Source organism: Gigantopelta aegis, chromosome 15 (genome assembly GCF_016097555.1).
Source record: "Gigantopelta aegis isolate Gae_Host chromosome 15, Gae_host_genome, whole genome shotgun sequence".
NCBI classification, from domain to species: domain Eukaryota; kingdom Metazoa; phylum Mollusca; class Gastropoda; order Neomphalida; family Peltospiridae; genus Gigantopelta; species Gigantopelta aegis.
In genome coordinates this window covers 9,595,971-9,618,367 of record NC_054713.1, presented here as the reverse complement: position 1 = coordinate 9,618,367, position 22,397 = coordinate 9,595,971, and the positions used below count along the sequence as shown (strand labels likewise).

The window sequence follows — 22,397 nt, the reverse complement described above, 5'->3', positions numbered from 1 at the left end:
AAGACACGTCTTATCACTATTTGTAGTAGTTTGTTATTTTAAAGTAATCTTTCCGGGACGGGACCTATCGCAGTGGTATAGCACTCGCTCGATGTGAGGTCAGTGTGGGATCGATCCCCGTCGGTGGGCCCATTGGGCTATGTCTCGTCCCAGCCAGTGTTCCACAGCTGGTGTAACAAAGGCAGTGGTATGTACTACTCTGTCTGTGGGATGGTGCATATAAAAGAACTCTTGCTGCTAATTGAAAAGAGTAGCCCATAAAGTGGCGACGGCGGGTTTTCTCTATCAATATCTGTGTGGTCCTTAACCGTATGCCTAACGCCATATAAGCGTCAATAAAATGTGTTGAGTGCGTCGTTAAATAAACAAAAATAATAATTTTGAAAAACAAGTAATCTTTCCAGAACGCGACTCAATTGTCCAGAGTGTTTCCTGATTGCAGTCTGTTTTTGGGATTTTTTTAATGGAGATTTGAAACAGCAGCCAACATAATTATAGGATATTAAACGAGCTTCCCTTTCGTACCATGTTTATTGTCTTGAGCGAAATAATGTTTAGTGAAAATTAATTCACGAGGGACATAAACATGATACAAAATGGTTGCGAATTTAATATCCTATTTATTATCCACAATGAATCGTAATTTATATCACTCGGCTCGTTTAGCTGACGTTAGTGTAAGGTTGTAGTGCGCCAATCGATGACGTCATCGTGTGACGTCGAAGTGTTACGTCCCACTCGGCGTTCTAGTGTGACGTATCACTTTAATATGTACCAAGATATTTTTAACCGTATGGGCAATACAATGAATTATAGCGAGTCTATTCTATATAATATGATATGAACACTATCTTAAAGATTATATATATAATTCATGTGTAACATTTATTGTTTTGTGTCTTCAGGACAACCACCAATTTGTACACTGGAACAGTTCTATTCCTGCTACGAAAAAAGAATAAGTAAGTTGAACTGTTAAACATATGTAACATACGCTGGTGCTGTTAAATGTGTTTATAAATACACACATATATATATGTGGTGTATATCTTTAATGAAAGGTATATTAAAAGCTTTGGTTACCTGGGTTACCTTTGATGTCTGTGATATTTGATTAGATGGCATGCGTAGTAAAGCCGTCTGCGATTCAAGCGTTTAACGTGGCAACACGCGCCTGTTTTTGTGGTTCATGGTCCTTTTCTCTTTTGTTTGTTTGGTTGTTTTTGGGGTTTTTTTTGGTTTTTTGTTCTTTATTCGTTTGTTTGTTGTAGTTGGCAGGGATTTAGTTGGAGGCTTGGGTCCTTATTTTATTTGAGGTTGTTTTTTCGTTTCGTTTTTGTTTTTTTGTTCTGTTTTTGGTTCACTCTTTTTTATTATTATTTTTTCTTTCTTTCGTTTTTCTTTTCGTTATTGTTGGGGAGTTCTTATTTTGTGTGGGATTTATTGGGCGGTTGGGTTTTTGGGTGGATTTTATTATTATTATTATTATTATTATTATTATTATTATGTGTCCTTTCATACATGACATGAAATATTTCCCATTTTGACAATGCCATGTCCTCTCACAGGCAAACTGAAACAGACAATAATATAAATGTTATCGTTTCACATTGCTGGTGCCTTCACAAGTGCTAGGTATCATAATACAATCAAACTTTATATCATAATACAATCAAACTTCGTCAGTTGCAGTCGATTCACATACAAGCAGTTTCAGAGTGCCAGTCGTTGGGTGTTAAAAGGGAATGTTTTATCTATAACGGCATTTTCATGTCTGATCTTTAGACTTAGATCTTTAGATACTGAATAATATATGTGCTGTGTTGGCTACTGTTGAGGAAACCCATGAGAATGTTACCACCCCTACACCGCAATGAGGAACAGCTCACGCAGGGGGGGGGGGGGGAGTTTCTTTAACGACACCATTAGAGTAATCATCGGTTATTGGATGTCGAACATTTGGTCATTCTGTTACACGGAGTCACAAGAGGAAACCCGCTACATGTTTCCAGATGCAGCAAGGGATCTTTTACATGCACTATCCCACGGACAGGAAAGCACATACCACGGCCATTGACCAGTTTTTTGTGCACTGGTTTGAACGAGAGAAAAATAACAATCAGTTGAATAGATCCACCTGAGTCGCAGGATCGAAACACCTCAGGCGAAACTTCGTAACAGTTCATTATGATGCTAAAACTAGATTTTAGGTTTCCTAAGAATATATATGAATATTATTATACTAAGACAAAATTTTGTTTTGCAATTTGATAAATGTGCTTAAATTAAAAAAAAACTTGACTTTCAAAGTAAAATCAGAGGCGGGACGTAGTCCAATGGTACAGCGCTCGCTCGATTCGCGGTCGGTCTTGGATCGATCCCCGTTGGTGGGTCTATTGGGCTATTTCTCGTTCCAGCCAGTGCACCACGACTGGTATATCGAAGGCCGTGGTATGTACTACCCTGTCCTGTCTGCAGGATGGTGCATATAAAAGATCCCTAGCTGCTAATCGAAACGAGTAGCCTACGTAGCGACAGTGGGTTTCCTTTCTCATCATCTGTGTGGTCCTTCACCATATGTCTGACGCCATATAACCTCAAAGTAAAATCGGACACTGTGTGTAATTGATGCATCATTTGTCATTATACGTAACAGGAGATTTTGAAGATTTGAAATATGTAACAGTTATGTCCAGTGCAGCCACTTTATACTTTTTAAAAAGTATTATACTTTTTCCTTGCAAATACTACCTTTTATACTTTTTAAATAATTATTTTCACATAAAAATACTTGTTTATACTTTTTTTCTGCAAAAATAATTTAAGAAATCCAATTTCAAATTTGACCATTGTCAGATGTGTGGGTTGCTAGTCTTTTTTCAGGAGTGGTTTGTTCTTTGTTGAGTGGAATGTTTGTAGAGCTCTCCAATCCTGCTGCTCTCAGTGACCAAGTGACAGGGCACTGAAATACGCAGAATAGAGTGTTCAACAATCACAAATCCTCACAACATGGTGCACACCATTCCTTGTGGCTGGTCATAAGCAGCAAACATTGGTAGGACGAAGGTAGCGAATGTCATATGACAATTTTGATACTTTCTTTTGGTAAGATTCCGTTTTTGTTTTCAAAAATGCAGAGAGTCAGCATTGCATGTCATTAGCCATAGCATGGGAATCCATTGCTACATTGATTTGTCTTAGTGAAACTCCTCTAAACCGGACACCCTAGGTACCAAGTAAATTGTCCGGTTTTAAGAGGTTCTCTTCTGTACCAATATTTAAAAGGGGGCCGTAAAAATGTCCGGTTTTTTTGTTGTTGCGAATTCCGGTTTACAGAGGGTCTGGTTTTGAGAGGTTTCACTGTACATAATACGCACAAATAGTCGGTTTGTATAATGTTAATAAGGACTATATTGCTTGATATAGTTTTTTTCCTATTTCTTCTTTTTGTAAACAGTGGTCTTAGAAAGTTGTAACGGCCTGTAAAGTATTTTATGACGAAGCACTTAATAATGCTTCATAGTGGAAGCATCCACAACTTTGCCAAAATACCCTTTGTACTACTGTGTGCAGAGATATGGTTGTGATTATGGGAAACGCTTTTGTCGTTCATATTTGGTCGTTATTTATATTCACGAGGTTCAGAGTCAAAAATGTTATCACAAGGATCGTCTAAGTCTTTGTCCCTGGTACCTAATGCCTCTTGTTTTCCTTTCTTTTGTAGACAAAGTGAAGCAAAAGGTCCGGACTGACTGCAACTGCCCCATACCCTGCGAATTCTTCATCTTTGACCCGACCATCTCTTTCGCATCCACGTCCATGTACGCCACTGATGGTCTGCTGGCGTCCACGAGCGTCAAAAATCTCCAACAGAAGTATCACTACGCCCGGGAGACCACCAGCGTCATGGACAGAGTCAAATTTAACAAGTTTCTTGACGCCCAGAAACTTGTCATAGAGCAGCTGACAGCCCTTAAGACGATTATGTTCAGTGATGTAAAAGCCAACATCTTGGACCAAAAGACGACCATAGAAAGCATATTTAACGACACCCACGCGGCCTGGAAGAAGAAAGACTACCTCTATAAATACCAAATTTACATGCTTCAGAAGAACTTCATGAGGGTGAGAGACGCAATGGAAGAACGGACCTTCAGTTCTTTAGCGCTTGGCTTCCAGGAATACTCTTTTCAAATCGAGACTAAAATAAAGCAGCTGGCCAACGACAGTGTGAAATCTGATGACGTGAGGCAGACGATCTATATTTTGACCCTGAATGAACTTGACAGTAAGATTGACCTGGCAGACAAGGCGTTTGAAAACTTCACGCAGCTGTACGGCGCGTACAGCAATGCGACCCCGGTGTTTAGGTACAAGTATTTTAAAGAGCCGAGAAATGACAATCAGTACATCGCGCCAAAATACCTGCTCGCGGATTCCGTCAATTATAGCTCTTACGCGCGTAAGTTCAGCAGTCGACTTGGGGATGACATAGGCAAGTTCAGGAACGCTTTATGCACCTACAGAGAACTGGCGATTGAGGCTTATTACAACCATACGCTGAACGATACGAAATTTTATCTCGCCAATGTGAACTTTCTGTACCAAGGACGGATGTATTACCACAGCAAGAGCGGTTTTTACGCATTCACGATTAACTATCCATTAGAGGTTCTTCAGAAAAGGGTACAAACTCTACAAGACAGGTATGACCGATTTGACACTATTAGTAAGGATATGGAAGAAAATTTGAAGCGAGTATTGTCCGAACTGACGTTGCTAGAATCTACGATATTGAAAGAATTGGACTTTGCACTGTCGCTTTCGGAGATGTACGTAAATTATCGGAATGTCACGAAACTGCGGGTCGCTTTGGAGATCACGTCTCCGAAAATTACCGAAGGCATAAACGCCATAACAGTATTTTTTCAAAACCTTCGTGCACGTGGTCAAAATATTTACGACGGGTGGAAACAGTTGACACAGACGACGAAGGACATATGGGACACCGCGATAAACGACAAAGACATGCGTATCTACTTCGAATACAAAAATGTGACAATGTTTCTACAAAACTTTACGGAACTGGCGTCCGATATAGAGAGGAATTTCACTCAATACAGAAATGGATTTGACTTCCGATTTTTTGTCGGAAATGCTGACAGTGTGTTTACCGACAGTCTGGAGTCGATGATTGCACTGATGTCAGAATATGTCGCAACCAGCAAAGTAGACAGTAATTTTATCAGGTTCGTTTACCGTTTTACATGTTACGAAAGGTCTGCCAAGTTGAAATGTGGAGAGTCGGCGAGCAATATGAATACGCATTATTATGTGTAACATTGTAGATGAAGATGCAGATAAGTAGGTAGAATAAGTATGTAGATAGATAGATACGTGTGTACATAGATAGATAAGTATGTAGATAGGATGGTAAATATTAGATATCGGTGGTGTAGTGGTTAGTCAATTGGACATACGGCTGGCAGTTACTGGGTTCGATTCCCGGTACTGGCTCCCATCCATAGCGAGCTGGGTGGGTGTAAGACCTCTCTCTCTAATGACGAACCACTAACCCATTGTCCTGGACAGAAAGCCCAGATAGCTGGAGGGTGTGTGTGTGTGCGCGCGCACGCGCCCGCCCAGGACACCGTGCTTGGAACTTAATTGGATATAAACACAAAAATATGTGTAAATGAAATCAAAAGTGGAGATATGACATACACACACACAGATAGAGAGAGAGAGAGAGAGAGAGAGAGAGAGAGAGAGAGAGAGAGAGAGAGAGAGAGAGAGAGAGAGAGAGAGAGAGACGGAGGAGAGACAGAGAAAGAGAGAGACAGACGGACGGACGGACAGACAGAGGAGAGATAGAGATTAACTGACTGACAGTGAGATAGATCGATAAGTACATACATACATACATACATGCCTCAATAGCTCAAAAGATATCGTGGAAAGTCTGCAAGTTGCGGGCGATTCGGTACCACAAGTTCGAGTCCCATCAACGGCATGGGACAATTTGTGAGCCCAGAAAGGAATTAATTATCCCCTGCGGCAGTGCGTTAATATCTATGTACGTAACAGTCAACCCACGACATACATACAATATATAAATATTCATACATCAATACATACATATATACATAAATACATACATAGAGAGATACTTAGATAAATAGAGAGACAGATAGATAGATAATATATTAGTGAGGTAGATAGGTAGATAGATAGATAGATAGATAGATAGATGGATAGAATCATTGAAATGGCCAATGCAATACCTTTTACGTTACTTAAATTAGAGATTGAATTTAATTAAAGGGACATTCCTGAGTTTGCTGTAATTTTTAAGATGTTGTCGACTAACAGAGACTTTTTGACGACTGTAATTACACATCAAATATATTTTTCTGTGTAAAATATTAGTGGCTGTATATTCAACGTGTTTCTGATCGATCTAATATTTGTACTAGGTTAAATTTTATTTTATTTCCTGAAAAAGATTTTTTCGTACGTACGAAATTATTTGAAGACAAAATCCAGTTTGGGCTTCTTACAAATATTAAGACGATCAGAAACACATTGAATATACAGACACGGATATTCTAAACGAGAAAATATATTTAATATTTAAGTTTAATCGTAGAAATATTTTATTAGTCGAAAACATTTTACAATGCAGCAAACTCAGGAATGTCCCTTTAATGAACCTGATCTATTGTGTAAGCTATGTAAATACTCGCGAATACACCTTTAACGTGAAGGCTGTTGGAACAGTTCCATTCATGTTCTTTTATATATATTTTCAGGGAAAACTTCCTGCAACTTGATATATTTTACCGAGAACGAAGTTACGAACAGATCACCCAGCAAGTGGCCTACGACGTATTTGGTTTGTTGTGTAAGTATATTGTGCTATCCTGCCTGTGGGATGGTGCATATAAAAGATCCCTTGCTTCTAATTGAAAAACGTAGCGGGTTTTCTCTCTAGGACTATATGTCAGAATTTAAAAAATGCTTGACTTCTAATAGCTGATGATTAATAAATTGATGTGTTCTAGTGGTGTGGATAAACAAAACAAACGTGAACTAATTAGCACACCGTCCGTCTGTCTGTCCGTCCGTCCGTCTTTTCCTTGTCTGTCAATCCGTACATCCCCCTGTCTCTATCACTGACGGGCGAGATTTCCCTTAGTCGGTACAGCGCTTTGGTTGGGATTTTTCTCGTCTCAGCCAGTGCACTACAACTGCTATGTTAAAAGTCATGGTATGTGCTGTACTGTTTGTGGAATACAAAAAACAATTAAACGGGTTTCCTCTAAAGACTACAGGTCGCAATTTACTAAATGTCTGACATTCAATAGCCAATTAGGGGTGAAATGTAGTTCAGTCGGTTGAGTGTTCGCCTGACGTGCTTGCATCGCAGGATCAAACCACCTTGGTGGATCCACCCATCTCATTGGGTTTTTTTTTTCTCATTCCAACTGGTATATCAAAGGCTGTGGTGTGTATTTTGCTGTCTGTGGGAAAGTGCATATAACAGCACCTTTCTTATTAATGGAGGAATGTAGCTGGTTACCTCTGAAGACCCCAATAGCCAATGACTCATTAATGAATGTGCTTGCTCTAGTGGTGTAAAAGAAAACACATTTTTTTCTCTGAAACTTCCTGACGTTGTGTACATGAATATCATGTTCAATGTTGTACACTAGCGACTGAGAGGTTATTTAAGGTAAACCAAACAGAGAATATGATTTTAATCTCACTGACAGGTCCAATTCGAAGTCCATCAGTTTACGCTGATACAATCTGTACACAACATGACATCAATCACACAACACATACACACACACACACACACAACACAAATAGATGTTTACGACCTAATAAAACAGGGGGTGGTGTGTATCTCAGTAGTAGAACTAACTCGAGGTGCCGTGGGTGCCAACCAGTTCCCCGTGACCGGTACATCACAGTTCTGTCGGTGGATATCCACTGTGCACGATAACTTGCTGTTTTGATGTATGCTAAGACTGGTTCATCAAAGGCCGGGTTATGTGTTGTCCTGTTTACTGAAAACCTCTCTCTCTCTCTCTCTCTCTCTCTCTCTCTCTCTCTCTCTCTCTCTCTCTCTCTCTCTCTCTCTCTCTCTCTCTCTCTCTCAGTCAATCTTTCTCTGTTTCTCTATCACTGCCTCTGTCTCTCTTTTTCCTCTCTCTCTCTCTCTCTCTCTCTCTCTCTCTCTCTCTCTCTCTCTCTCTCTCTCTCTCTCTCTCTCTCTCTCTCTCTCTCTCTTGCTCTCACTCCCTTCACTTTCTCCATCTGTCTGTTTCTTTGGTTTTGTCTATCTCTCAATATGGGTATCTCTCTCTCTCTCTCTCTCTCTCTCTCTCTCTCTCTCTCTCTCTCTCTCTCTCTCTCTCTCTCTCTCTCTCTCTCTCTCTCTCTCTCTCTCTCTCTCTCTCTTGCTCTCACTCCCTTCACTTTCTCCATCTGTCTGTTTCTTTGGTTTTGTCTATCTCTCAATATGGGTATCTCTCTCTCTCTCTCTCTCTCTCTCTCTCTCTCTCTCTCTCTCTCTCTCTCTCTCTCTCTCTCTCTCTCTCTGTCAATCTATCTCTTTCATTTTCGTATTAACGCTGTAGTTGGTCAAATGGATACATCACGTTACTGTACGATATTATTTTCTAAGTTCTAAATTCATTTTGTGCTGAGATTTCGTTAATCTTACATTGTTTTATTTCTTGTTCTGTTTTTCAGGTGATATCGGCGGCTCCATGGGTCTGTTTGTTGGGGCCAGTGTCCTCACGGTGTTCGAACTATTTGACCTCATCGCACACCAGTCCATCTACAGAGTGACGCATGCGAATATATAGATTATTCAGTGATGCATACGCACATATAAATTCTACATTATGAAGTTGAAATGTCCTTTCTTTTTTCTGTCTTTTTTATTGATTAACGTCGACCAATATTATTTTGTAGTGTACTACAATGCAATTGATTTTTAACTTGAATAAAATACAAACTAATGCCATTCTTAGTTTTGAAAACGAATAAATATTCACAAAATTTACTTTGTTTAAATATACAGTATGCATTTGTAACTGAATTATTTACTATTAAATGTTCCCTAGAAGTATTAAAGGGACATTCCTGAGTTTGCTGCAATTTTTAAGATGTTATTAACTAAGAGACACTTTAACGATTGTAATTACATATCAAATATATTTTTCTGCATAATACATTAGTGGCTGTATATTAAACGTGTTTCTGATCGTTCTAATATTTGCATTTGGTTAAATTTCATTGTATTTCCTAAAATATATTTTTTCGTACGTACGAATTTATTTGAAGACAAAATCCAGTTTGGGCTTCTTACAAATATTAAGACGACCAGAAACACATTGAATATGCAGACACTGATATTCTAAACAAGAAAATATATTTATTATGTAAGTTTAATCGTAGAAATATTTGATTAGTCGGAAACATCTTACAATGCAGCAAACTCAGGAATGTCCCTTTAATTATATAACAAAAAAGAGTCTTAATCTGGGGCGTAATCTGGTAGGGTTCGTGTAATTTGGACGAACACCATACTTACCCGTCCGCTGCGGCTAACACATTAAATGTTATGACAGTGCAGTTTTGAGGCTCATATAGATTGAATGCGGCGCGTGCGTGCGATCCGCCTGGTGCGTCTGCGGCTTGCGTTTTGGGCATACAGTTAAAAGTTTGTTTTCTGTAACGACACCACTAGAGCACATTGATTCATTAATCATCAGCTATTGGATGTCAAACATTTGGTAATTTTGACATATAGTCATCAGAGGAAACCCACTACATTTGTCTTAATGCAGCAAAGGATCTTTTATATGCACTGTCCTCACAGACAGGGAAAAACATACCACGGCCTTTGAGCAGTTGTGGTGCACTGGTTGGAACGAGAAAAACCTAATCAGTTGAGTGGATCCAACGAGGTGGTTCGATCCTTCGATGCAAGCATATCAAGCGAGCACTCAACCGACTGAGTTAAATCCCGCCCGCGTTTTAGGTATATAAACAATAGCGGATCCAGAGGGGGGTGGGGGGGGGGGGGGGGCTCCTTCCTTTTGAAAATCGACCATAACCTTTAAGGGGAAACGTGATTATATTAACTATTCAAAATGCTGTAAGAGGCTCGCTGTGTAAAAGAAGAGATCAGTCATGACATTTGGACCCCCCCCCCCCCCCCCACACACACACACACACTTTCAGAAGTCTTGCAACCACGCCTGATAAACCATATATGGTTATTTCACTTCGGCTGTCCTCATGCATATTGTAGACATGCGCATGGCACGCGTCCAGTCTAGATGCTCTCACTGAAGCGTAGTCGGTTTGGGATCGATCCCCGTCGGTGGGCCCATTGGGCTATTTCTTGTTACAGCCAGTAAACCACGACTGGTGGATCAAAGGCTGTGGTATGTACTATCCTGTGTGTGGGATTATACATATAAAAGATCCCTTGCTACTAATGAAATTTTTTTTTAGCGGGTTTCTTCTCTATAACTGTCAAAATGACTATATGTTTGACATCCAATAGCCGATGTCGTTAAACAAAATTTTTTTTTTAAAAAAAACTCTCACTGAAACATGTATTTCCAATTGTTTACCCGAAACGCACGCATGTTCCAGTCAATGTCAGCCAGTTCCCCACGACTGGCATACCAAAGACCGTGATATGTGCTATCCTCTGTCTGTATGATGGTCAATATAAAAGATTCCTTTTTACTAATGGGACATTGTAGCGGGTTTCTTCTCTAAGACTATATGTCGAAATTACCAAATGTTTGACATCCAGTAGCCGATAATTAATAAATCTATGTACTCTAGTGGTGTCGTTGAACAAAGCAAACTTGAACTCAGAGCGCTCATTGTGTAAGGTGAGATGATTGACATTCCCAAGACGATATATCTTTCCTACTTCACATGTAGGATAGCCAGTGCGCCACGACTGGTATATCAAAGGCTGTGGTATAGAGAATATGAAATATCCCTCTTTTTTTGTATTAATTTGTTAAGGGGGGCAGATGCAGAATTGTACTATGGAGAAGGTGGAAAACTGTATTCCGATATGAAAATCATATCTCTGCATAAGACAGAGACGAAATGATGTTTTAGGCAAAGTCGTGATTTCTTCCATAATCCACTATCAGGTGCTTGTCCTTAGGATGACTGTCACTTCCCTAGGAGATCGTAACAGAATGTTCCATCCCTACTGCATCGCCTATAGGAGGACCGCCACTCCTAGGATATACGTAACATGTTTCGTCCCTCTTGTACCGCACGTAGGACTGCCACTCCCAGACCAGCTTAGAAGGAAGGAAATGTTTTATTTGACGACGCACTCAACACATTTTATTTACGGTTATATATGGCGTCGGGTATATGGTTAAGGACCACACAGATATTGAGGGAGAAAACCCGCTGTCGCGACTTCATAGGCTACTCTTTTTCGATTAGCAGCAAGGAATCTTTTATATGCACCATCACACATACAGGATAGCACATACCACTGTTTTTGATGTACCAGTGGAGAAATAGCACAATAGGCCCACTGACGGGGATCGATCGCAAACCGACCGCGCATCAAGCGAGCGCTTTACCACTCGCGTGTTTCCTCCCTCAATATCTGTGTGGTCCTTAACCATATGTCCGACGCCATATAACCGTAAATAGAATGTGTTGAGAGCGTCATTAAATAAATCCTTTCCTTTCCTTTTCTTTCCTACAGACAGGAAAGCACATACCACGGCATTTGACCAGTTGTGGTGCACTGGTTGGAACGAAAAAACACACAATCAGTTGCGACGGAAGCAACTCGAACGAGCGCACAACCGACTGAGCTAACACCTGCCTCTTCACATACAGACAGACATATCAACATAGATAATATAGCGTATCGTGCATGATTGTTTCAAAGAAAGAAAGAAATGTTTTATTTAACGACGCACTCAACATATTTTATTTACGGTTATATGGCGTCAGACATATGGTTAAGGACCACACAGATTTTGAGAGGAAACCCGCTGTCGCCACTACATGGGCTACTCTTTCCGATTAGCAGCAAGGGATCTTTTATTTGCGCTTCCCACAGGCAGGATAGCACAAACCATGGCCTTTGTTCAACCAGTTATGGATCACTGGTCGGTGCAAGTGGTTTACACCTACCCATTGAGCCTTGCGGAGCACTCACTCAAGTTTTGGAGTCGGTATCTGGATTAAAAATCCCATGCCTCGACTGAGATCAAAACCCAGTACCTACCAGCCTGTAGACCGATGGCCTAACCACGACGCACTGGGATCCAAACCCAGTACCTCCCAGCCTGTAGACCGATGGCCTAACCACGACGCCACCGAGGCCGGTTGACTGTTCCATCGTCTGGTACTAATCAAATACCTAGACACTCTGTCCAGGACCGGTAATTTTCAAAACGTTTCCGTTAATTTTCAAAACGTAACGGAAAATTCGAAAGTTATTTTGTATCTGCGTGCGTGCCGTTGTGTGATCTGGCAAGTATAGTTCGAAATAGTGTACTATCGTGTTACAACAAATTTACATGACAGACAGCAATCATAGATCATTTCACATCACAGGACCCAATTTCACAAAACATCGTAAGCCTTGATTCGCATTTAAACGTACATCTACGACTAAACCACAATTCTTATTATTATTAACAGTACAAATATAATTTGAAATACACATAGTTCTTCCTTTTTTCTGGGGGTTTTTTGTGTGTGTTTTTTTTTTGGGGGGGGTGGGGGGGGGGGGCGGGGGGTTCTTTCGTTGTTGTTTTTTTTTCTTTTCTTTTTTTTTGCCCTTAAACTACTCCACCTTGCGTAATGATGTAATGCTCTGTGTGAAATAGATGCTAAATCCTAGTCCGAAGGGACGTAGAAAGTGTGGTTCTTTCTACGCACGAATATTGTTACATACCCTATATATAGCTGGTATTCAAAACTTGTGGCTCCATGTTTCAACCGTTTCTCAACCGAAATAGTGCAACATATGGACACACAAACCAAAAATGTATAACCTACCGTACTCACTAAATCCCGATTGAAGTACTTGCATCATTAACAAAAATAAATCTTCCAACGACAACATAAAACATTTGCCCGCCATTTTAAATTTGCTAAATAGAGGGAAGCAGTTCGCCCTTAAGAAAAGTATTGACTTAATGTGCGCCCTGTACTAGCTAAACCCATGTAAACGTAAGACCGGTATAGCTGCTTGTCTTAGACGTAACCTAACGATGTGGGTGGAGATGTAGCCCAGTGGTAAAGCGCTCACTTGATGCGCAGTCGGTTTGGGATCGATCCCCGTCGGTGGGCCCATTGGACTATTTCTCGCTCCTGCCAGTGCACCACAACTGGTACATTAAAGGCCGTGGTATGTGCTATCCTGTCTATGAGATGGTGCACATAAAAGATCATTTGCTGCTAATCGAAAAGAGTAGCCCATGAAATGGTGACAGCGGGTTTGCTCTCTTAATATCTGTGTGGTTCTTAACCATATGTCCGACGCCATATAACCGTGAAAAAAATGTGTTGATTGCGTCGTTAAATAAAATATTTCCTTCTTTACGATGTTTTGTGAAACGGGCTCCAGGAATTGCTTATTCAAATCTTCCCCTGTAACACAAATCCGACCAAGATATTACATTTCCCCCGTTAACAATAAATTAGTTTATTGTATCAAAGTGTTCGACAAATGTTTGAAATAGTCACTAGTCCTCGCAGATTTGTTTTTAAATAAATAAGGAAGGAAATGTTTTATTTAACGACGCACTCAACACATTTTATTTACGGTTATATGGCGTCAGACATATGGTTAAGGACCACAGAGCAAAAAACCCACTGAGCACCAAGGCAGCGTTTTACCACTGGGATACGAGCCGCCTCTTGTGTGTAAGCAACACGGTTAACATCCAGACATCTTGGAAGAAGGAAGGAAATGTTGTATTTAACGACGCACTCAACACATTTTATTTACGGTTATATGGCGTCGTACATATGGTTAAGGACCACGCATATATTGAGGGAGGAAACCCGCTGTCGCCACTTCATGGGCTATTCTTTTCGATTAGCAGCAAGGGATTTTTTTAATGCGCCTTCTCATAGACATGATAGCACATACCACGGCCTTTGATGTACCAGTCGTGGTGCACTGGTTGGAGCGAGAAATAGCGCCATGGGCCCACTGACGGGGATCGATCCCAAACCGACCGCGCATAAAGCGAGCGCTTTACCACTGGACTACGCCTCGCCCTCTTGGATGAAGGTATAGGTTACACACACACACACACACTCTCTCTCTCTCTCTCTCTCTCTCTTCTCTCTCTCTCTCTCTCTCTCTCTCTCTCTCTCTCTCTCTCTCTCTCTCTCTCTCTCTCTCTCTCTCTCTCTCTCTCTCTCTCTCTCTCTCTCTCTCTCTCTGTCTCTCCCTCTCTCTGCCTCTCTGTCTCTGTCTCTCTGTCTCTCTCTCTCTCTCTCTCTCTCTCTCTCTCTCTCTCTCTCTCTCTCTCTCTCTCTCTCTCTCTCTCTCTCTCTCTCTCTCTCTCTCTCTCTGTTGTTATTCTTTCCGTCAGTATATATTACTTTATTACGTGGTGCAGATTTACGGGCAAACGCTTTGATAATAAATCAACTGAAAATTAAATTGTGTGTTGTTGAGATTCAATTGCAGAGAATTTTGTTTTGTCTGTAAATACACGCATTCATTATGTAGAGCCGTGGGACAGACCAGGTTAATTAGTGATGGAGAACCATAAAGGACATCATCTACGTTTGCCAAACAAATATGCACTGTTCTGTGTGATGTTTTGTCGTGGGGATTACATAAAACAATCAACTGTCTCGGTGGTGCAGTGGTTAAGCCATAGGATTGCAGGCTGGTAGGTACAGGGTTCGCAGCCTGGTATCGGCTCCAACCCAGAGCGAGTTCTTAAGGGCTCAGTGGGTAAGTGTAAGGCCACTACACCCTCTTCTCTCTCACTAACCACTAACCAACTAACAACTAACTCACTGTCCTGGACAGAGCCCAGATAGCTGAGATATGTGCCCAAGAGAGTGTGCTTGAACCTTAATCGGATATAATCACGGAAATAAGTTTGATTGCATTACCATTACCAATATTTATTTACATCCTCATATACCACTAGAGTTTCGAGCATGTCTGTCCCGGGCCCGATCTTTGGGTAGCCAGTGATCTGGTCCGGGACAGAGTTCGATTGCAGACTGTCTGTAGCTACAAGCCTTCATAATGTAGAGCCGTGGGACAGGCCAGGTTACGTTTGTCAAAACAAATATGCACGGCTCTGTCAGATGGTTTGTCGTGGGGATTACATAAAACAATCAACTGTCTTGTTTCACTGTTGATCTCGGCAGCATGTCTGTACAGATTATTGCCACTGATTATTCAAACTGGAAACATCACTTACAAAAATGTATTCCTATGGGACAACGTCTGCACAGATGTGTTGTTTTGTGGACATCGTGCGCGTCTGTAGCATACAAAGACCAGCTAAGTACACGGATAGCGTAACGCACGAGCCTCTGGGAATTGACAATTTGTGTGATCAATTTATGGCTTTCGCAAACATAAATTTAGGCAACATATGTCCCTTTCTATTAACCGTTATGTCAGTGTAAATAATGTCCTAAATTCTAGAGCGAGCGAAAATTAGGTTAAGCAAAATTAGGTCTGCGCGAACTAAGCGCGAACGAAACGACCGACCTTGCAATTTTCCAATGTGTCAATGGTCTTGTTGATCAGGTGTATTGATAAAACCTTCAGCACATCCCAAAGAGCAAAGGGAGAGTAAACTAAAACATGAGCCTTTTGTGTTGGAAAGATGCATACCCGGACCACCAACACATACTGACACTTTAACAAATGAAAAACGCGTAATTTTAGTGTTAATAAAAACAAAACATGATTATTTCAAGTGATCGCTTTACCACTGGGCTAAGTCCTGCCCATTATCAGTTAAAGAAAGGTATTATCAATTACTGGTGAAGATAATGGTCCAGGGATTCGTACTGCCGTAAGTGTGGAGGAGCAATTGTTCCCCTAGTGCTCGAGCAAAACCTTAAATTCGGGTACAATCGATAGAGATATTCGGGCAAAATTAGCTGGGCTGAAACTTTTTCACCATATAATTTCCACCATTCAACACACAATATTGGTTGTAGTCCATGGCGAAAATGAGTAGTGATTTGGTGTGCATCCCCATATAGCTATTTGGCATTAATGCTGATTTGAATAAATGTTGTTAACCATATTCGGGCATTTTTGTTTAATTCGGGCACAAATTAGCCAGCCACCCTAAAAAAAATGGCACCGCTTAAAAATTATATATATATATATATATATATATATATATATATATATATATATATATATATATACGGTATTTATTCATTGATATTATGAATGCTGATATACGCCCCATTCACATTTGTTATCATCAACTGGTGGTGCGTTTTTAATGCTGTTCAGTATATATATATATACATATATATATATATATATATTATATATATATATATATATATATAATATATATATATATATATATATATATATATATATATATATATACTGAACAGCATTAAAAACGCACCACCAGTTTGATGATAACAAATGTTATTTAATGCTGTTTCAGTATATATATATATATATATATATATATATATATATATATATATATATATATATATATATATATATATATATATATATATATATATATATATACTTAACAGCATTTTAAAAACGCACCACCAGTTGATGATAACAAATGTGAATGGGGCGTATATCAGCATTCAAAATATCAATGAATAAGTACCGTACTACTTTATAGATCATGCATGACGACGAATAACTTACAAAAACGATTGCCTGAACACTCCATGAAACCCAACACCAAAACACAACATATTGCATGCATAGCATGAAAAACGTAAATTGAATGTGCAAATCATGCTGATTGGGGCTATAACAGAACAGAACAGAACAGAACAGAACTTTATTACACCCAGGCCGTTAGGCAACGGCATATGGGGAAACATGAATAATTACATAATATAATATGTGACAAGACAGGACAGGGTTTACAGGAGAACATTAAATAGTAAATAATATAGTATATGAATAGTTAAATTATATAAATACATTAATACTGAAATACAACGAGTGGATATAACAAAAATACATGTATGCAATAAGCCAATAATATTCGGCATGGTAGAGTAATTGAAGTTCATTATATAATTTGTTATACAATGTCATGTACTAGTATATTTCGATTGATTAAAATAGAGATATCTGTGATATAATAATAAAGCATATTTAACTCGAGTGATGTGGTATATGTTGATAGATGGTCTCTGAAAAGCCACTTTCATTTATTAAGTATTCTTTGAGGGAACGTTAAAAAGTGATGGCAAGGTTGACAGCTGAAGAACGTGAACGCGCCTTAGGCATGCTTCAAGTCCGCATTTCGAGTAGAGTCATTGCACAGCGGTTTGGATGCCACCATTCAACCATCACTAGACTCCACAGGCTATTCCAGCAGACAGGAACCACCAGGGATCGTCCACGTCCAAGCCAAAGACGTGTTACGAAACCACGACATGATGGCCATATTGTTCTCCTCCATATTCGTGATCGAACGCAACCAGGACTGCACCAACTGTTCAAGGGTGATAACTCTGTGCGTCACCGTCTTCGCTCTGCTGGGCTGCGTGCTCAACGACCATATGTTGGACCTATCCTGACTGATCGGCATCGAAATGAGCGCCGATATTTGGCAGGAAGGTATCGTCAATGGAGATTACAACGTTGGCATGGTGTGTTATTCTCTGACGAATCCCGTTTCCATTTAAGGAATGCTGATGGTCGGTTGCGGGTGTGGCGTAGGCGTGGAGAACGTTACCACAATGACTGCCTTGTCCAGACGGATCGATGTGGTGGTGGGAGTGTCATGGTGTGGGGCGGGATCAGTTATCATCACCAAACAGCACTCCATTTTTTCTGTGGCAGAATGAATGCCATTTACTACTGGGATAACGTCTTGCAAAATCACGTCATTCCCTTCTTTCATCAGCGCACACAGCACGTGTTATAACACAGTATCTAGCAAACAGTAATGTCCCTTTGCTTTACATACATACATACATACATACATACATACATACACGGAAGGGCTGCCGCTCTATATACAACAATAATCCCATGTTTGACGTTAAATACCATTGCATTCATCATTTTTCATTTTGCCAATAACAAATAAAGATACAAATCTAGTCTGTGCCCCCAACACCCCCCCCCCCCCCCCCCCCCCCCATCCCCGGTCCGAGATTTCGAAGTACCCCCAAGAAATGCAAAAGAAAACACGATATTGCACAGGATCGTCCGCCGGGGATGGGGGGTGGGAGGTGCAACGGGTGCGTACGCACAACACGCACACACACACAAATTACCAACGGTCCACATTTTTTTCTCTCAAATTTAAATAACGTTACAAAAACGTTTTATATGTATTTATTTATTTTTTGCCGTTAACTCTTATCTTTTATAAATACCAACACAGAGTGAGTTTCTTCTCTTATACAGTGTAGTTTTTAAATGAATAAGAGAAGTCACATGTTGGTGATGTAGGTTCTTACTTTCTATTCCAACATGAAACGTGATTAACACGTTAGCAACGTGGTCATACAGATAATATATAAGTCTAGGCTCTTGGTTGAATGACACATATGTCTCCCGATAAAGTTGACATTGCGACTGAGAACCTTAAAGGGGTATTCCTGAGTTTGCCGCTTTGTAAGAAGTTTCCGACTAATAAAATATTTCTACGATAAAACTTATATATTAAATATATTTTCTTGTTTAGAATATCAGTGTCTGTATATTCAAGGTGTTTCTGGTCGTCTTAATATTTGTAAGAAGCCCAAACTGGATTTTGTCTTCATATAATTTCGTACGTACGAAGCAAACATATTTTAGGAAATAAAATGAAATTTAACCTAGTACAAATATTAGAACGATCAGAAACAGGTTTAATACACGGAGACTAATATTTTATACAGAATAATATATTTGATATGTGATTACAATCCTTAAACATTCCCTTTAATCGATAACATCTTTAAAAATTGCACCAACCTCAGGGATATCCCTTTAAGGGTTCTCCCTTTGGGTCTCACCTTCGTTCTCTCTCTTTCGGTGTCTCGGTGTCTATCTCTTTCGGTTTTAACTTGGGTCTTAGGACCCGGGTAAAATGGTTAATGGTTAATAGTTAATGTCGCTAAACATTTAGTCCTGCAGTATTCCCCAGAAACACCAATCCGACCAACATATTCCAACTCAACACACATTTACACATTCTTGTTGAGCCGTTTTAGTTCACTTTGGGTTGGAGCCGATACCCGGGTTCGAACCCAATTCCTTTAAGCCTTCAATCCAAAGGCTCAGCTACTGGCTCACTGAAGCCAGTCACATACGTCATTCTGTAGAATGTAGCGCTCGTCTAATATGCGTGCGTACGTGGGCCCATTTGGTTATTTCTTGTTCCAGCCAGTGCTCCACAGCAGCTGCTGGTTTGGTATGTATTATCCTGTCTGTGATAGTGACTCTAAAATATATGATCCTGCTAATCGGAAAGAATAGTCCAGTGTGTGTCAGCAGCGGGTTTCAACTCTAATTACCTATGTGGTCCTTAACCATATGTCCGACGCTATATAATTAAAATGTGTTGAGTGTCGATAAATACATTTCTTCATTCTTCCTTCTCAGTAGAATCTATACATGCGTATAAGTCAGTGTGCAATTATACATGCGCATACGTCAGTGTTTAATATATATATCATGCGCATATGTTAGTGTGTAATCTATAAATGCGCATACGCCAGTGTGTAATCTCTCTATATGCGCATGCGTCACTGAGTAATCTATATATGCACATATGTTAGTGTGTAATCTTAGTGTGTAATGTTAGTGTGTATCAATCTGATTAAAATTAGCTCTACTGGGTTTAGCCAGTAGATCTAACAGCATTGCGTGGACTCCCATGTCCAGGTGACATTTCATCTATAAATAACAACTTAAATATCGACCAATTACACTTCGCCTTTTATAGCGTTATTTGGGAGCATACAAATTCTAAATATATCGGGTGAGACTAGTTATGCATTGAAAACACAGGGGGAAATGTACAGTAATAAACTTTGGATTGTATACTAGTATAAACAGATTTTATGGCTATACCATCACGGTTTGGGTTTTTTCGTCTTGAAACGAATTTTATCTAAAATTTTATATTGCAATTAGTTTTGGCATACTTCGTAATTCACCCGAATTATTTCGTATACCCTCGGCATAATCCCGAATGTTTTCAAATTCTTTTTCAAATCACTAGCATGATTTTGCAAGTAAGGTTTTGATTGGTCAAATCAAAGGTCAACTGGACATGAGCTCCAACGGGCTGCTGTTAGATCCACATGAAATAGCGGAGCTAATTTTAATCTATATGGATGTATACTACCAAATCAAATCCCATAGACAACAATAGTAACATATGTGGCTAAAACTCCTACCTGCAGAGTATCAATCGACATAAACACCACAGATACAAATACTACCACCTCTCACCCTTAAAGTGAATCAGAACAAAAACCTGGGGGTCAAGCTGCTCATTTCTGAGATAACAGGTAGCGATTATGACTACCCTATTTCCGCACAAAATTCAAGTACCCCATACATGTGTCAAGCACAAGGCTACTTGACACAGTGGTACTAGATGAAATAAAATTGCATACGTATTTTGTCCGGATGAAACTATTTATTTTTACAACCAACACACTCACGTTTACCACCAATACCGGGACCTGTGGTGTTAACTTCTGTATCAAAAGTTCGGTGCACCTCGAACTTTGACCCTGCCGGAAATTATTAGGTTTATTACTACCATATATTCACATACGTCAGTATGTAATCTATATATGCGCATATGTCACTATATAATCTATATGTGCGTATACGTCACTGTATAATCTATTTATGCGCATGCGTCACTCTGTAGATGGACTGGTGTGCGATGAGGTCAAAGAGTTCGAACACCGTTAGGACACTGGCCCCAACAAACAGACCCATGGAGCCGCCGATATCACCTGAAAAACAGAACAAGACATAATATTTATTTTCTTTAACGACACCACTAGAGCACGTTGCTTTATTAATTATCGGCTATTAGATGTCATTAATTTGGTAGTTATCACGGTAGAAAACTAGGGTCTCCAACTTTAAGCTTCAAACAAACCCCTAGTACAACGTACAAATAATAAGACAACAAAGTGTTCTACTTAAAGAAAAATGTTTAACGACACCACTAGACAACAATACTTCATTAACAATTAATTGTCGGCTATTGAATGTCAAACATTTGGTAATTTTTACATAGTCTTATAAAGAAAACCCGCTACATTTTTTGTTTCATTAGTAGGATAGGGATCTTTATTACCCACCATCCCACAGACAAAACAGCACATACAGCTGTCTTTGATAGACCAGTCGTGACGCACTGGTTATAAGGAAACATAGCCCAACGAGTCCACCGACGAGGATCGCTTTACCACTAAGCTACATCCCGCGTTAATAAGAAATAATTGTTGAGCGAAACTTCAGCATAGGCCTAGGGTATAAGAAAGGACCCTTTTCCTAATAACAGCTGGTCAGTAAAAAACAAAACTGCCTCCACTGAAGGGATTCGAACCACAGACTTACTGTCGTTTAGCGGTTAAACCATCGGACTTGACGCTGGTATTGGTAGATAGACACCGGTTCCCACCCAGAGCGACTGAATGGGTACGTGTAAGGTGGGCATCATAGGCGTACGGGTTCCTGTTTTGTGGGAGGGTGGGGGTAGGGGCGGGGGCAGACTGGATAACAACGTTTATTTATACATGTATAAGCATTACTACCAGCTATAGCTATATGGGGTTATAAACGAATCACTACGCATTTCCCCACTAATTTTACGGTAAACAAAAGTCTCAGGTTAGCGCATTTTTCCTGAACATCTCTACCGTTTTATCTCGAATATGATTATTTACTCCAGCACTGGGGGGGGGGGGGGGGGGGGGGGGCAGTTGCCTGCTCCCCTGTTTCGTACGCTTATGTAAGGTACCTATCCCCCGAGTCTGTATTAAACTCCCTCTGGGTGGGAACACAGTACCTATCAGCCGTAACCACTACGTCACTAAAGGCGGGTAACCACCACCCACCACCCATCCGTGGTCTATGAGTTAAGGTCAATTCATACTTTGATTGTCGACCTCAT

At 40.1% G+C, this 22,397-nt stretch overlaps 2 protein-coding genes across 2 annotated transcripts in view; one reads left to right on the top strand and one right to left on the bottom strand.

The window, feature by feature from the left end:
• The window catches only part of LOC121390344, a 38,101-nt gene extending 29,065 nt beyond the window's left edge, over positions 1-9,036 (top strand). The window contains exons 7-10 of the mRNA XM_041522136.1: positions 906-962; positions 3,725-5,249; positions 6,813-6,904; positions 8,764-9,036. Coding sequence (XP_041378070.1) covers positions 906-962; positions 3,725-5,249; positions 6,813-6,904; positions 8,764-8,879 — 1,790 coding nt within the window. The 3' untranslated portion in view covers positions 8,880-9,036. The remainder of the gene's footprint in view (positions 1-905; positions 963-3,724; positions 5,250-6,812; positions 6,905-8,763) is intronic.
• Positions 9,037-20,885: 11,849 nt separating this feature from the next.
• The window catches only part of LOC121390337, a 5,070-nt gene continuing 3,558 nt past the window's right edge, over positions 20,886-22,397 (bottom strand). Inside the window, exon 3 of the mRNA XM_041522130.1 lies at positions 20,886-21,228. Coding sequence (XP_041378064.1) covers positions 21,113-21,228 — 116 coding nt within the window. The 3' untranslated portion in view covers positions 20,886-21,112. The remainder of the gene's footprint in view (positions 21,229-22,397) is intronic.